The 12,121-nt window shown below is 46.4% G+C and overlaps 2 protein-coding genes across 5 annotated transcripts; one reads left to right on the top strand and one right to left on the bottom strand.

The window, feature by feature from the left end:
- The first annotated feature begins 1,844 nt into the window (after positions 1-1,844).
- Positions 1,845-7,910, top strand: LOC116800175 (oxysterol-binding protein-related protein 8-like). 3 transcript variants are annotated; one of them, XM_032727016.1, is made up of 9 exons: positions 1,845-2,100; positions 2,787-2,836; positions 3,366-3,512; positions 3,569-3,800; positions 3,969-4,205; positions 5,198-5,364; positions 5,428-5,606; positions 5,673-6,866; positions 6,937-7,910. In XM_032727016.1, exons 1-9 carry the CDS (start codon positions 2,085-2,087, stop codon positions 7,169-7,171), a joined length of 2,457 nt encoding a protein of 818 aa, XP_032582907.1. In that variant the 5' UTR covers positions 1,845-2,084; the 3' UTR covers positions 7,172-7,910. The 3 variants fall into 3 exon arrangements, with proteins under 3 accessions (XP_032582907.1, XP_032582906.1, XP_032582908.1); XM_032727015.1 differs by lacking the exon at positions 1,845-2,100 and having other exon boundaries at positions 2,753-2,836; XM_032727017.1 differs by lacking the exons at positions 1,845-2,100; positions 2,787-2,836; positions 3,366-3,512; positions 3,569-3,800; positions 3,969-4,205 and adding an exon at positions 4,859-5,142.
- A 67-nt stretch (positions 7,911-7,977) lies between these two features.
- Positions 7,978-11,674, bottom strand: LOC6619280 (gastrula zinc finger protein XlCGF26.1). 2 transcript variants are annotated; one of them, XM_002043461.2, is made up of 3 exons: positions 10,569-11,671; positions 10,012-10,494; positions 7,978-9,848 (listed from the first exon to the last, which is right to left on the bottom strand). In XM_002043461.2, the coding sequence occupies exons 1-3, from the start codon at positions 11,224-11,226 to the stop codon at positions 9,325-9,327; spliced, it is 1,665 nt and encodes a 554-aa protein (XP_002043497.2). In that variant the 5' UTR covers positions 11,227-11,671; the 3' UTR covers positions 7,978-9,324. The 2 variants fall into 2 exon arrangements, with proteins under 2 accessions (XP_002043497.2, XP_032582909.1); XM_032727018.1 differs by having other exon boundaries at positions 9,833-9,924; positions 10,569-11,674.
- Between the last annotated feature and the right edge of the window lie 447 nt (positions 11,675-12,121).

The raw sequence follows: 12,121 nt of genomic DNA, 5'->3' as shown, positions 1-12,121 counted from the left end.
TCGCATGTTAGAATTATATTCACCAACTGCTTCCCACACAAAATTCAAATTATTAATCATCACATTTGATCAATTATTGGGTTATACAACATCCGCCGCATTTAAAGCATCCATTATCGGAAATAAAAAGTATATTAACCTATTCGATCGGCACGATCCCAAGACCCATTTATCGATCGAGGGGTTTTGAAATTTAAGTTCCTTCCATGTTTTAGTTCCACAACTAGCACGTTCGTAATGCTCATGGTTATCACCTGACCCGCATACCAAGTAAATAGAACCTGGCCAACGGCGAACTTCTATGCATTTCCATATGGCGGCGGATTCGCCACGAGTTCCCCACCCAAGAGAACCCCTTTGCCAACCCAGCCATGCGTTTCCATTTTCGTGTGACGCATTTTGGTATTTTTTGTTTAGAGCTTTTGTTGCGCTTTTTTGTGCCATTGTTTTTGGCGCATTATTATCAAACAATTTTGCGATTGGTCGGTGCGAGAGTATGATTAATAGTGCTTAAAGTGCCCCGCCACTCAACTTTTGCCCCATGTGGATGGATAAATGCTTTCATGGCAATCATATCTTATCAACCCAAAGTTAAAACATTCATAACAGCTTTACAACCCGAAAGTTTTGCTCTGTGATAAGAACTAAATGGGCCGCTACATGGAAAAACCGTAACCGGTTTTAATCATAAGAAAATAATGGTCAAGGATTGAGAGCCATGAAGGGGTTTTAGAAAAATCGATTGAGTCATCCGCGCGGTGCCTGATCTATTGGACTCGAGATATGACAAGTCATTTCACTCCCGGCAAACGTTTTCACCTTATCTATGGCTGATAAGATCCACAGACATGTTCTGATTTCAGTGATGAGTAATAGTGAGTATTTAGATATCAACTCTGCACACCTGGCCTTTTTTGGGGATCCTTTTCACTTCAAGGCCCTCAAAATATTCAACAGGTGTCAAGGGATTGCTACCTATGGTGGCCCAAAAAAGCATTATCAGAATGGCATAATTATGATATATTTTGCAGGTGTTTCTTGGGCTTTGGCCACATTTATTCATTGTCAATAGAACGTTGTCAAACAGTAAGGCCAGAAAATAAGTAGTAAGTCTTTGGAATTATTATCTTTACTGGTCCCGTAAATGTTTTTATAACTTTCTGGAATTTTTTGTGCGCTGGAGTTGGCTAGATTGGCTCTAGGTTTTGGGTTTTTGTAAATATATATCTTGATTTAAAAGAAACACAAGCAACATACATTATTTCTTTAGTTACTCTACTATTGCTAAATTAAATGCGATAATATTGGAAGCTATCCTCCTTTCCATTCAATTGTGAAAGCTCCGCATTGGGATAGGTTAAAATGATCTTATCGCGCGGAAGCACAAATAATCCGCCTTATAGGGGGTCTAGCACTCTCAAACATCTTGATGGTGAGATCATATAGTAGTTAGAGTTGCTAATAGTCCCGTATATATCCCGCTCTCTCGTGTGGATATATGTATATGTGCTTGAAAGAGAGCGCAGTCGGCGTTGATATCGTTATCTGAGCAGAAAAGCACACAAAGTATCTATATATCTACGCGTGAGTGTTGCGAACTGGCGACGGCGATGATCCTCTCATTTCAGATATTTTGTCTTGGCAAACATCGCTATATCTTTCGGTTTTTGTCAAAAATATATGACGAAAGCCAGATAATTGCCGAAGTGGTGGGCTGGTGGGCCTCTGCCGCTGCGCTGCCCTGGTACTTTTGTCATTTGCCCCTGGGGCTTTTGTTGTGTTGGTGCTTTTGTGTGCGCGCCTTGCGAGCGGCAGACTCAATATATCTCAATCATCGGCGAGCGGCCAGCGGACGAGCGGCAGGCAGAAAATTGAACAAAAATAAAAGAAGGCATAGACAAAATATAAATAAAAAATAAAATAAAGCAGAGCAGAGTGGACGGCGTCTCTGAATCGGTTCTCGCATCACGCATACGCCATGTAGTGCCGACCTGTGAAACGTGAATGAGCGAAACAAAACAAAATATGCAAAAATAAATAGAAACGCACTTTGGAAATACAGTTTGGAGCGGCGTCGCCTGGTCATGAATCTCCTACAAAGCAAGTGACAATATTTAAGGGAATTATAATTAATTCTTCGAGTTTTCACGCGCATATGTGTGTTTGGTTTTGCATACTAAGAGACTGGCTCTTTTCGGAGGCCTTTATTTATAGCCGAGCAATAAAAATAATTAATAAGAATGCGAAAGACGCGAGGGCAGCGGTCGTTTGGTGATGATTAAAGTGCAAGTGCCAGATACTTGACAATGCCAGAGAGTTCTCGAGACCCAAGACCCCAAGACCCCAAGACCTCAGAGATACAGAGCGCATCTTTCCCCGATGAGGTTGTAGCGAGTGTATATGTGTATCTTGCTAAATAAAATAAAACATATTTGTAAAATAAATAAACCGCTGCCCCCTTGAGCATCGCACCTTGAGATATTGTGCGCGTTTTTCCTCTCTGTTTTCAGTTGATTATGCTTCGCACTTTTCGCGCTTTTCCCCATTGTTGTGCCTTTTGTTTGGTCTCTGGTTTTTTTCGAATTCGTAAATAGGCGATGGAAAAGTTCCCAAACAAAAAAGTAATAAAATATAAGTCTACTACTTCCTTCATTGCTAGATCGTTTAGATACTTCTCGGAATTCCGAATTCAAATCATCATGTTTGCCACAAACTTCGTACACACACAACTCCCATGATACTTGGATCCTAACCAGAAAACACAACTATGATCTTTCGCATTACAGGAATCGCCAATTGGGCCTCAGACAATCGGGATGGCAATGTGGCAGATAAGGCAAGTAATATGTAATATCTATGTACATATATAACTTTAATTTTGAGCCGTTAAACCGTGTCGTATGTGTATGAAATCTGGGTTATTTATGGGGAGGGCACATAGATAAGAGTTGCTACGCTTCGTTGTTGTCTAATTTAGTTATAATCGATTGGCTGGCGGTGTGATAAATAGTAAGAAATACTCGTATGCCGCCTGGGTTCCCGAACATGCCACGTGTCACATTCTAACATAAAGGTGACACATTTTTTACTTTTATTCGGTAGCTAAGCAAATTATAAATGCTAATTAGATTAACAATGCGTTTCGGATTTCACCCTAGAACATTTAAAGCTTAATGGGCAATTGTAGCCGAACTTTTGACGTAAGCGCATGCAAAAAATATTACCGAAAAGCGAGCAATATTACGAAATAGGGCAATGCATTTGAAGTATATTAATATATTTCACTGCTGCAGGGAGACAAAGGTTTCAAAGCTAGTATTATTATAAATATTTAATTTCAATCTAATACATGTTACCATCCACAGTCAGCTGCTGATGCCGCTAAACTCAACAGGAAAGAATCCTACAAGGCGCAGAGGAAGAACTACCGGCGGGAGAAGAAACGAGTGGCCAGTGAGCTGATGAATTCCCTGCAGGATCCTGCGGTTATAGTGCTGGCAGATTGGCTAAAGGTGAGTCTAAATGATATTAGCCCATTAGCATTTTAGTTATGTCAATCCCTTTTTAGGTTCGTGGCACACTTAAGTCCTGGACGAAACTGTGGTGCGTTTTGAAGCCTGGCCTACTGCTGATTTACAAGAGCCAAAAGACCAAGAGCAGCCACTGGGTGGGCACGGTGATGCTCACCTCCTGCCAGGTGATCGAGCGCCCGAGCAAAAAGGATGGCTTCTGCTTCAAGCTCTTCCATCCCCTGGAACAGTCCATTTGGGCGCCGCGCGGTCCTGACAAGGAAACCATCGGTAAAAAGATGTTTAAAGATTCGTTTATACTTCGCTATGTTTACTAGCTTTCATTTATTAAAGTAACTGTTGTACTGCATTGTGATATTATGGAAGTATCTATTTACTTAGAATATATGTTTATAAACTTCTTATGAGGCAGTTACTAATTAACTATCTTTCGTTAAGGTGCTGTGGTCCAGCCGTTGCCAACAGCTTACCTGATTTTTCGAGCTCCCAGTCAGGCGGCCGGCAAGTGCTGGATGGATGCCCTGGAGCTGTCCCTGAGATGTTCGGCCCTCCTGTTGCGTTCGAATAGCAGTACGGGCACTGCTCCAACGTCCAGCTATATGGGCGAACCGCTGCCTGTTTCCCACGAGACGCAGTGGTCGGAGGCGGACTACGAGAAGCACTTCAACGATCACGGTAAGTGGGCGCAGTTCCTGGCACTGCCATCGGCCGAGGTGGACACCTCGCGCTCCGACACCAGCCTGTCCGCACCGCGGACACCCACTCCACTGCTGCAGCAGCTCTACAGCAGTGCCGTTAGCAACTGGGAGCGCACCAAGCGACTGCCACGTTTCGGCCATCAATCGGAGCAGCGAAAGACCTCGTACAGCGATGCCTCCAGTGCAGAGCAGGGCCTGGGCGTCGGATTGACCCTGCTTCAGCGCAAGCGGCGCCACTTGAGCCCCATGAGCAAGTCCATGTCCCTGGGAGCTACTATGTGCAACAGCAGCTCTAGCGAGGATGAGGACGAGGGTTATAACCACAGCCAGACGGGCCTGCGTCCTGTGAGCGCTCCGCCCGATTGTCTAATGATGCCGCGCTTTCGTCTGAACGTGAAGGGTGAAAACGCCCCTCTTTGCTGTTGTTTTACTTAGATGTTCATTATTTGTGGGGAAGCATATTAGAAGATTTTGTATTTTGATTGTTAAATAGTTCTTGACTGACATACATTTTAACTTGTTTATTGTAAATTTACATATCTTTGTAAAGTGTAAATCTAGTGAGTCATGAACAAGAAGCAGTTACTATAAATCTTGAATTTTATTATGATATTCAAAGCCTTTGAATAGTTTCTGTTTGTTATAACAAAAAAATGTTTAATTTCAAGACTTCCAACTTGTTCTCCCCCCAAGTTAGCTAGTTACCATCAGAGATTATTTTGTATATTCAAAATTATTTTGTATATTCACCGCCTTGCATTGGGACCCAGTATCCCAAGTTTTATCTTCGATTTGATCCATACATATGGTTTATCCTAGCGCTAAATACCCTTTACAGTATTCTGCTTTTGTGCCCGTGCGTCGGGCGGGAAATTCTACCCTGATTTTCGCCAGATTCAGGCTGCTAGAGAAATGTCTGTGATTTATTTTTATCTGCCCTTACAATAACCTGTTCGAATGACTTTTCAGATTTGGACGCTGACAGCCAGAATGAAGCACCCAATGCCGTCATGTCTGGTCTGGAGTCGGAATCCGAATCGGATCCGGCAGAGCCGGCGCAGGAGGATGTCGTTGATGTTGATCAGCAGTGTGTGGAGACCTCGTATGTGCCCTTCACTGAGGAGGAGTTTGGCGAGGTGAGCTAACAAGTTCTTTAAAGCGAATATTTGACCTAACCAACATCTAATATTTATTTCTAGCAAGGGGAGCAGGTAGAGGAGTTGGCAGAGGAGAACAAGAGCCTAATTTGGTGCATTGTCAAGCAGGTGCGACCGGGAATGGATTTGAGCAAGGTAGTACTACCCACATTTATCCTGGAGCCCCGCTCATTCCTGGACAAGTTATCCGACTCGTATTACCATGCGGACTTGCTCTCAAAGTGCGTTTTCCTAGCGTACCCATAACATCAACGATATATCAACTAGTAATCTTTTTTCGATCCCAGGGCCGTTCAGGAGGATGACGCGTTCACACGCATGAAGCTTGTAGTGCAATGGTACCTGTCCAGCTTTTACAAGAAACCCAAGGGCCTAAAGAAGCCCTACAATCCGATTCTGGGCGAGAGGTTCCGTTGCTATTGGCAGCATCCCAGTGGCAGCCGAACCTTTTACATTGCAGAGCAGGTGTCGCACCATCCGCCCGTGTCGGCATTCTACGTAACGAACCGCGAGGACGGCTTCAGCATCACCTGCTCCATCCTGGCGAAATCGAAGTTCTACGGCAACAGCACTTCGGCGGTGCTTGAGGGCGCTGCCACAATGACGTTGCTGCCGCGCGGTGAGTGTTACACGGCCACAACGCCGTACGCCCACTGCAAGGGCATCCTGATGGGCACGCTCTCCATGGAGCTGGGTGGCAAGATCAACATCGAGTGTGAGAACACCGGTTACAGAACGGAGCTGGAATTCAAGCTGAAGCCGTTCCTCGGAGGAGCGGACGCCACCAATGTGGTAGTCGGCAAGATCAAGCTGGGCAAGGAAACGCTGGCCACCATCAATGGTCACTGGGACAAGGAGTGTCGCGTAAAGGACTCCAAGACGGGAGAGGAAACGGTATTGTTCAAGGTGGATGCTGAGACACGTTCCAAGCGTCTCACCCGCTACATGGTGCCGCTGGACCTACAAGAGCCCAACGAATCGCAGCGCCTGTGGCAGCGAGTCTCCGAAGCGATTGCCAATGAGGATCAGGTTGCCGCCACAGAGGAGAAGACCGTACTCGAGGAGCGCCAGCGAGCTGATGCCAAGGAGCGGCTCAGCTCCGACTCTGTCCATATGCCCGATCTCTTCGAGCTGGACAGCTACGGTCAATGGCTGTACAAGTACGCCGATCTGCGGCCCTGGGACTCGCGCAACGATGTGCGGCAGTACGAGTGCCAGTTCAAGGTCCTGACCCAGACGCGTCACAAGTCCGTGCCCATTGTCCATGGGGCCGAGATGATCCACCCCCTGCGCAGCTCCATCGAGACATTATCCCGCACCCAAAGACAATCGCCAGCTGGGCAGCCCTTACCGTCGGGCGGCTCCGCGGTGCCCAAGGCCAAGAATAAGAGCTTGGTGCTGGCGCCGCGCGACACCAACTCTGACTCCAGTCAGTCGCCGCAGGGAGCGGTCAAGCGCAGCTCCTCCAGCGCCATTAAGCAGTGAGTAGTTTGTTAAACCGAACACCTTTGAGAATAATTTCATATCTAATTGTGATTATCCCTTTTGTAGACTTACTCTGGCCGTGGACCAGGTGAACCGGGTGCTGGAGCAGCATACCCGACAGCTGAACGAGATCAGCCGGCGCCTGGAGCGCATGCAGTACTCGCCCCCGCCTAGTAACATGAGTGCGCATTCGCTTCATATGTTGGGCGGCGGCGTTTCGCAGTCGACGGTGATCAAGTCGTTAATCTACGCTCTGATCGGGCTGGCCTTCAGCCTGATCCTGCGCTGGCTGTTCAAGTAGATTGGCGAAGTCGTTGTTGGTGTCATTTCGTTTAGGATTATGAAAAGTTTTGGTCAACTATAGATCCATATGCATATATATATATATAAATATATATCTATATATACATACACACCCTAGAGTACAGACAACGTATATATACTTTACTGAATTGTACATTTGGTCCTACTCAAATGCCTTCGCACGCTGCCAGAGATTTAGGCCCGACGGAGGCGCGTGGCCAGAACATCCGTTGTGAGAAAGTCTAATCACGAACTATGTCTAGGATTAAGTGTTTGTCTTATGTAAGTCTCTCCCGCAGACAAAGTCCATGTGCAAATCTCTTCCCCTTTTAGCCTTGGAAATTCCTTTATCGAGATAAAACGTCTGGGTAGGTTAGGATGTCGTCGGAGATATACATTTATATCAAAATATACACATACGTACGAGTAGATGCACCAGATTTCGTAAAAATTCCAATTTAAACGATGCTACTACGAAGCTAGTTCGCTTATCCTTTCCTTCGATAGACAGTTAATATTAAATGACACGATTTAGGGTGAACGACGAACGAACAATGCTCGAGAGGCTCTCTGCCCCATAAAGCACCACTTATACACAGTGCAACATACCTTAGAGATTTAATGCGAGAAGTGCTTATAGTAATTACTTTTAGTGTCTCCTGTACACGAACTGTTTTTCCTCTTCCCAATTACCTGCATACTTAGAATTTAATAAACTTTCCCCACTTTAAATCAAATCAAACGTGTTTTCATCTGGGCAAAGTGGTAATTGCTATCGTTAACAAAAAATAATAAGAAGTAAAGTTACAGTTTCTGTTTGCATGTTTTATTGTTGTTTTAGCTCTTCGCTTCGCTTACATTTATAAGTAGTTTATATATATTTATATATATACTATATATTCTCTACAACATTTACGATCGATCTGTATCAATTCAATTATAGCTGGTTTTACTCGTTTTACTTCGTTCTCCTCATCGTTTCACTTAATTTAGGGACTCTTGTGTCTCTCTGTTTTCTAAGTTTTTGTTCTATAAGCAACCCGGTTTTCATTCATTCGTTCATTAAATGTATTATTGATTATTTATGCGATCGCCATTGCTCCGCGCGTAGTCATGTGAGTAGAAGATGCTGCTAAGTATGCGCTAAGAGTACACTTATATAAATAGTTGCTGTTTTCGATTTCCGTTCGGTTCGGCTTTATGTCGGTTCAGAGCGGGCGGGATTACACATAGTATAGCAATAACTAGTTTTACTTTTAATTAATTTACTTTACTTTGCTGGCGGGCTTAACATTTAACACGACGAGAAAAGCTGAATGAAGCCGATGCTCGGAACTAATTGGTAGGGATCGAGGGATCAGGGGGCATGGGTGAAAACAGTTGCAGAGGAGGATAGCTGTAGTGCGGATCGATTTGATTTCTCAAGAAGCTTCGGTGCTAAAGAAATCCTAATAACTCTTGACCATTTGGCCTTAAAACAAATGATAAAACTTGAATTGTACCAGTTTTAAACAATATCAATCTTTTTTTAAGTAAGATGTTCCTTGTAAAGGAAATATAAAATATAACAATTATGCGAGTGGTAAAAATTCAGGCTTAAACGGTTATTGTGCAAAGTAGGTCACATCTAAATTTATTGTAGTCATTTTCCTTGCCATTCGAAAACAGCAACCCAACTTAGGAAGATGCCGATGATTCATTTACAAAGCTTTAAAAAGCGAGAAATTTATGGGTATTAAAAGATAATAAAAAGTTTTAGACTAAATGGCTTTAAAGTGCCTTAAGATACCTTTAACACACCGACTCAAATCGAACCATCATAGGATAGTATAGAGTTTAGGCCTAAACACCCTGTATCATATCATCTGTGGCTTATGCCAATACGGCTAGCCTTAATTTACAATTGGACACGCATGTGGATCAGCTCTCTACGATATAGTTACATACAATTGCGCTCTGCACAGCAGGTAAATAACACTTTCGAGTATATATTCAATTATAGTATTCATGTAATCGTATTCGTATGCCGTATATGCGATCTATAAGTGTATGTGCTATGTGGCATGCATATTGCACTATTCCTCAATGGCTGCTTGACTGGCTGGCTGGCTGCGGACCTGGATCGCGTTGCGATCTGAATCTGAAGTGGGTCTAGCAGGTGTGCACCCGCAGGTGGTTTTGCAGTGTGCTCTTTTGCCGGAACTGTTTGGGGCAGTAGGAACAGTTGTAGGGCTTTTCGCCGGTATGGATCTTCATGTGGTTGTTCAGCGTGGCCACCTGCCGGAAGTTGACCTCACAGATCTTGCACTTGTAGGGCTTCTCTCCGGTGTGCGTCTTGATGTGATTGACCAAGGTGCTCTGCTGTGAGAAGAACCGCTGGCAGACGCTGCAGCCAAACGGCCGGTCCGGATTGTCGCCCTTCAGCATGTTGATGGTGCCCACCACGGTCATCCGGCCCGATGGCGAGCCGCCCGCCTGGTAATGCTCCACCTTGGTGTTGGCCGCCGCCGTGGCCACTACCGAGCTGACCGTGGTGCTGCCGTCGAGGAAATGCAGTAGCGGATGGTGGTCCAGCTGGATAATGTTCGCCGTGCTGCCGTGCAGGTTGTTCGGCAACAGGCCACTTGTCAGCTGCTGCGTCCCGGGCGCCAGAGGAGCGGGCATTGAGTGATCCACTGCAGATTGGCGGTACGGAGTTGGATTGTTGGATGGTTTGTTGAAGTAAGCATGCGTACAAGATTTAAATAAAAGCTTCGTTAGGGAAGAGCGTTAATAATCAATGCACACATGGATAACAGAAAGCGGCTCATTGGTAGGGCGAACACACAAGCGGCTCACCTGTGGCTGTGACGGCGCCTCCGCCGCCTCCTGCTCCACCGGCGCCTCCAGGCGCTATCTGATGCGTGTGCGTCTTGAGGTGGTTGGTAAGGGTGCTCTGCTGGCGGAACTGCATGTGGCAGTAGGAACACGTGTACGGCTTGTCGCCCGTGTGGATCTTCTTGTGGTTGGCCAGCGTCGCCAGCTGGCTGAAGGACTTGTCGCACGTTTCGCACTTGTACGGCTTAGGATCGATGTGGGTCCGCTCGTGGTTGTGCAGCGTGCTCAGCTGCGGGAAGCGGCGCTTGCAAACGCTGCACTGGAACGGCTTCACCAGCTCCTCGGCCGCCGGCGAGCTGTAGCTGCCGGAGTACAAGGTCTTTGAGATTTGGACGCGCTGATGCTGCTGCTGGTAGGCCTGGTGCATCTGGGACTTCCGGTGCTTGCCACTGCCCGTCTGCGGCTGATAGTTCAACAGGGAAGTTGGCGTGCTGGACTCCGCCGCTGTTACCCGTAAGCGATGCGAGAAATAGAGTTAGGTCATAAGGTCTATTGGGACGATGCGACTACACACTCACCCTTGTGCGTCTTAATGTGATTGATCAAGGTGCTCTGCTGGCGAAAGTCCTTGGCGCAGATGTTGCAGGTGAACGGCTTTTCTCCGGTGTGGATTTTCACGTGGTTGGTAAGCGTCGAGATCTGGCGGAAGGCCTTGTCGCAGTGTTTGCACTTGTAGGGCCGCTCGTCCGTGTGGATCTTCATATGGTTGCGTAACGTGGTCAGCTGCCGGAACTTGTTCTTGCACACGTGGCACTGTTTCTTCTTGCGCGGATCGTCCACCACCACCTCCTCCTCGCTAATCACGCTCTGCACCTCCTGTTTCATGGGCGAAATGGGCGTGTGGCTGCCCCCGCCTCCACCGCCACTGTTCGCTGTGGTAGTGGATATGTCCAGCAAATGGACCAGCGGGTGCTGTGGATGGAGCATGGCTTGGTGGGTGGGGTGCTGGATGGCCTGCACGGCGGTGAGTTGGTGCAGCGCAAAGGGACTCTGTTGCAGGCTGGCCAGTGTGGTGGGCTGCTGCTGTCCCGAGTTGGGACCCGGTCCAGATCCACCATTACTTCCTCCTCCACCGCCACCTCCTCCTCCGCCACCGCCGCCATGAGAAGCTGGCAGTTGGTAGTGCTGATAATTGGCCATGGCTGCCGTGGCGGCTGTCGCATGGTTCAGATGCATGATATTCGAGAGATAGGATCCTAGCGCGGATCTACAGTCTGCCCATCGGCGGCGTTACACAATGGCGGCCACCGACGAACCTCGGCCATTCCCCGCCCCCGCAGTTGCTTCCACTGCGCCGCTCCCTTTGGGGCCTTCTTTGATTTGTTATTTCAGTCGTCTGGTTTGCACTTCTGTGTACTTTTGCTGCGCTGCTTCTTCTTCTCCTCTTCTTCCACACGCTGCTTATGCTTCCACGTAGCGATTGGGAGGGCCTGAATCCGCGGACACTTTGTCGCGCACTGCCCCACGATGAGTTTCCACCGTTTTCGCTCGCTTTTGGGGCGCTTTCTCCGCCGTTTCTGCAGTTTTTCCAGGCCACGCTCTTTTTGTATCCGTATCCTTATCAAAACAAAAATGACTGGCGTGGTTTTCCAGGGCTGAGCGAACGGGCAGAGCTGCACCCCCGCCGAACATCGAGTAATCGACTATCGGCCAGCCAGGGCTGGTGGCACTGGAAAGCCTATCACTGGGCGGGTCGATAACAGCTATCGACTATTTCGGGTACTCAGTGCAGTTCAGCTGATTTAAGCCTTTCAATTAGTTTATATACAGATATCAACATAATGTAAATGTTTTATTACCTACCTCGATTTAGTAAACTTGAACCCTCCTCAGTTTTACTTTTTCTATTATTTGGTTTCTTTTTGTTTAAGAAGTAAAAATTGGTTGTGATCGTTTCAAAACCCTTTTTTTAAACCATTTATATTTCCTCACTAAATAAAAATACTTAATTCATGAGCATCTTAAAGTATTTTTAAAATTTTGGGTCGCTCGCACAAATTTGTTTTTAAAATCTAAATCTATTAGCAATGAAATTAAAATTCTAGCTTTTTAATAGCTGTTAGTGATATCT

The sequence above is a fragment of the Drosophila sechellia genome, unplaced genomic scaffold (assembly GCF_004382195.2).
Source record: "Drosophila sechellia strain sech25 unplaced genomic scaffold, ASM438219v1 U_169, whole genome shotgun sequence".
In the NCBI taxonomy this organism is placed as follows: Eukaryota; Metazoa; Arthropoda; class Insecta; order Diptera; family Drosophilidae; genus Drosophila; species Drosophila sechellia.
Note: the sequence above shows the minus strand (reverse complement) of the source record. Positions and strands in the feature narration are given on the sequence as shown.

What these genes read in the sequence shown, in the direction of transcription:
- LOC116800175 (XM_032727015.1), top strand. Translation starts at nt 2,768, where the DNA reads ATGATCTTTCGCATTACAGGAATCGCCAATTGGGCCTCAGACAATCGG. An exon ending in TCCTGACAAGGAAACCATCG is followed by an intron (nt 3,801 to 3,968) that starts GTAAAAAGATGT and finishes TCTTTCGTTAAG; the next exon opens with GTGCTGTGGTCCAGCCGTTG. An exon ending in CATGCGGACTTGCTCTCAAA is followed by an intron (nt 5,607 to 5,672) that starts GTGCGTTTTCCT and finishes TTTCGATCCCAG; the next exon opens with GGCCGTTCAGGAGGATGACG.
- LOC6619280 (XM_002043461.2), bottom strand. Translation starts at nt 11,226, where the DNA reads ATGCATCTGAACCATGCGACAGCCGCCACGGCAGCCATGGCCAATTAT. An exon ending in TCACATTAAGACGCACAAGG is followed by an intron (nt 10,495 to 10,568) that starts GTGAGTGTGTAG and finishes TACGGGTAACAG; the next exon opens with CGGCGGAGTCCAGCACGCCA. An exon ending in AGGCGCCGTCACAGCCACAG is followed by an intron (nt 9,849 to 10,011) that starts GTGAGCCGCTTG and finishes GCCAATCTGCAG; the next exon opens with TGGATCACTCAATGCCCGCT.